The 2,404-nt window shown below is 50.7% G+C and overlaps 1 protein-coding gene across 1 annotated transcript in view; it reads left to right on the top strand.

Moving 5' to 3' along the window:
* Positions 1-685: 685 nt before the first annotated feature.
* The window catches only part of TMEM38A (transmembrane protein 38A), a 21,867-nt gene continuing 20,148 nt past the window's right edge, over positions 686-2,404 (top strand). Inside the window, exons 1-2 of the mRNA XM_011989932.1 lie at positions 686-846; positions 1,103-1,287. Coding sequence (XP_011845322.1) covers positions 740-846; positions 1,103-1,287 — 292 coding nt within the window. The 5' untranslated portion in view covers positions 686-739. The remainder of the gene's footprint in view (positions 847-1,102; positions 1,288-2,404) is intronic.

Below are 2,404 nucleotides of genomic sequence, written 5' to 3' on the forward strand. Positions count from 1 at the left end.
TTGTTTGTTTTAGATGGACTCTTGCTCTGTTGCCCAGGCTGGAGTGCAGTGCAGTGGCGCAATCTCGGCTCACTGCAACCTCCACCTCCTGGGTTCAAGCGATTCTCCTGTCTCAGCCTCCTGAGTAGCTGGGATTACAGGCATGCACTACCGTTCCCGGCTAATTTTTGTATTTTTAGGGATGGGGTTTCACCATGTTAGCCAGGCTGTTCTTGAACTCCTGACCTCAAGTGATTTGCCCACCTTGGACTCCCAAAGTGCAGGGATTACAGGTGTGAGCCAGCACGCCCGGCCCAGAGTAGCAATTTCGAAGTACTCCCAGGTGCAAGCTGGCCCATCTCTCTAAGCCTCAGCCTCCTCATGACAATTAGGAGACTCCTGTAATAATAAAGCCATCCCTTGGCTGGGGCACTGATGAGGATTTAATAAGTCCTAAATGTGAGCTAGTGTCATCATCATTGCTACCTCTCTGGGCGTGGAGGAAAGGACTCCCACTCGGCTCTCTATTTTCTCTGTGCAACCTCAGGCATGCGTGCAGCCTCTCTGAACCTTGGTTCCTCCTCTGAAACTTACGAACTGCTCAGGGTTGGGTGGGCGGTCTGGATTAGGATAGGCTGACTGGAGCATATGGGAGTGAAGCCTGTCCTTGGCATGCTGGTGATGATGGGGGACACTCCTGTGCCTCCCAGGAGCGGTCGAGCTGTCGCGGCGCCACCCCGTCGCATCCTGGCTGTGTGCCATGCTGCATTGCTTCGGAAGCTACATCCTGGCTGACCTGCTCCTTGGGGAGCCACTGATCGATTACTTCAGCAACAACTCCAGCATCCTGCTGGCCTCAGCTGTCTGGTAAGCCATGCTGGGCATGGAAGAGCAGAGCCAGGTGGGGGAAGGAACAACCTGGGCACCAGGGAGGAGAGAGGTTGGAGGAATTAGAACGCACCAGCAACAGCCCTCATGATGGCCCTGAACATGCTGCCCTCCATGCTCAGCTCTGGTCTAGGCTCAGCACGCTGGGGAGGGGGGTCTGACACAACCACAGCTCCCTACCCCAATCCTTCACAGTCTGCCCATCCCCTGGCACTCAGCGTTCTCTCCTCAAAAGGTACTTGATTTTCTTCTGCCCCCTGGACCTCTTCTACAAGTGTGTCTGCTTCCTGCCTGTGAAACTCATCTTCGTGGCCATGAAGGAGGTGGTGCGAGTCCGCAAGATCGCGGTGGGCATCCATCATGCCCATCACCACTACCACCACGGGTGGTTCGTCATGATTGCAACTGGGTGGGTCAAAGGTAAATAGGATGATGACAATGAAAAATCATCCCAGTGGAGAACTTTTGGTCCAGCGGTACTACGAGGCACCCCAGTTGGGAAAACCATTGCTCCAGGCAAAGGGGTGTAAAGACTGGAGTAGGTGTTCAAACCTCCCTAAAGGTATCAGCCGATACCTTTAGGGTAAGTGGGAAGATTCTTCCAGAGATGTTATTGTCAGGGGTACCTAAGACAGTGATGATGACGATGAAAGCTAGCGTCGCCAGAGCAGGGTTTCTCACTTGCAGCCCTACTGACATGTGGGGCTGGATCATTCTTTGTGGTGGGGGCTGCCCTGTGCATTGTAGGATGTTGAACAGCACCCCTGGCTTCTACCCACGAGATGCCAGTAGCACACTTGTCCCCAGCTGTGACAAAAGAAATTGTTTCCAGACATTGCTAAACACCTCCTACAGAGCAAAAATTGCTGCAGGTGAGAACCCCTTCTTCTCCAGAGCTCTAGCTATAGGAGCTCTTAACTTTTGGGTACCATGGCCCTTTTGCCAGTGAAACCTACAGACCATTTCGTATGAAGAAAATAGAGCTAGACATGGTGGCTCATGCCTGTAATTCTAGCTATTCAGGAGGCTGAGGTGGAAGGATCACTTGAGCCTAGGAGTTCAAGGTTACAATGAGCTATGATTTTGCCACTGCACTCCAACTGGGCAACAGAGCAAGAGTCTGTCTCTAAAAAATTAAAATTAAAAAATAAAGTAATAATGAAAATGTTATTAGAAATAAAGAACGTTTTACAATGATAAAAGGGTCAATCCACCAGGAAGGTGTAACAACTATAAACATATATGCACCTAGAAACAGAGCACCAAAATGCATAAAGCAAAAATGGACAGAAGTTCGGGGAGAAAGAGATAATTCAACATTATAAGTTGGAGAAGTGGGCCAAGGAGTAACAGGGAAAGCAGGGAAAGAAGGCCTGAGCAAGTGCCAAAAACCACTGGGTACTTTATCCTCGCTTCCTGCCCACCAGATATGGGTACCCACAGTGCCAAGGCCTAGAATCACCCTCCACTGAGCCATGGTGTCCTCAGTTATTCCTTGCTATGGGGGTCAACCTGTGCATTATACAATGGTGAGCCA

The sequence above is a fragment of the Mandrillus leucophaeus genome, unplaced genomic scaffold (assembly GCF_000951045.1).
Source record: "Mandrillus leucophaeus isolate KB7577 unplaced genomic scaffold, Mleu.le_1.0 Scaffold11, whole genome shotgun sequence".
Lineage (NCBI taxonomy): Eukaryota > Metazoa > Chordata > Mammalia > Primates > Cercopithecidae > Mandrillus > Mandrillus leucophaeus.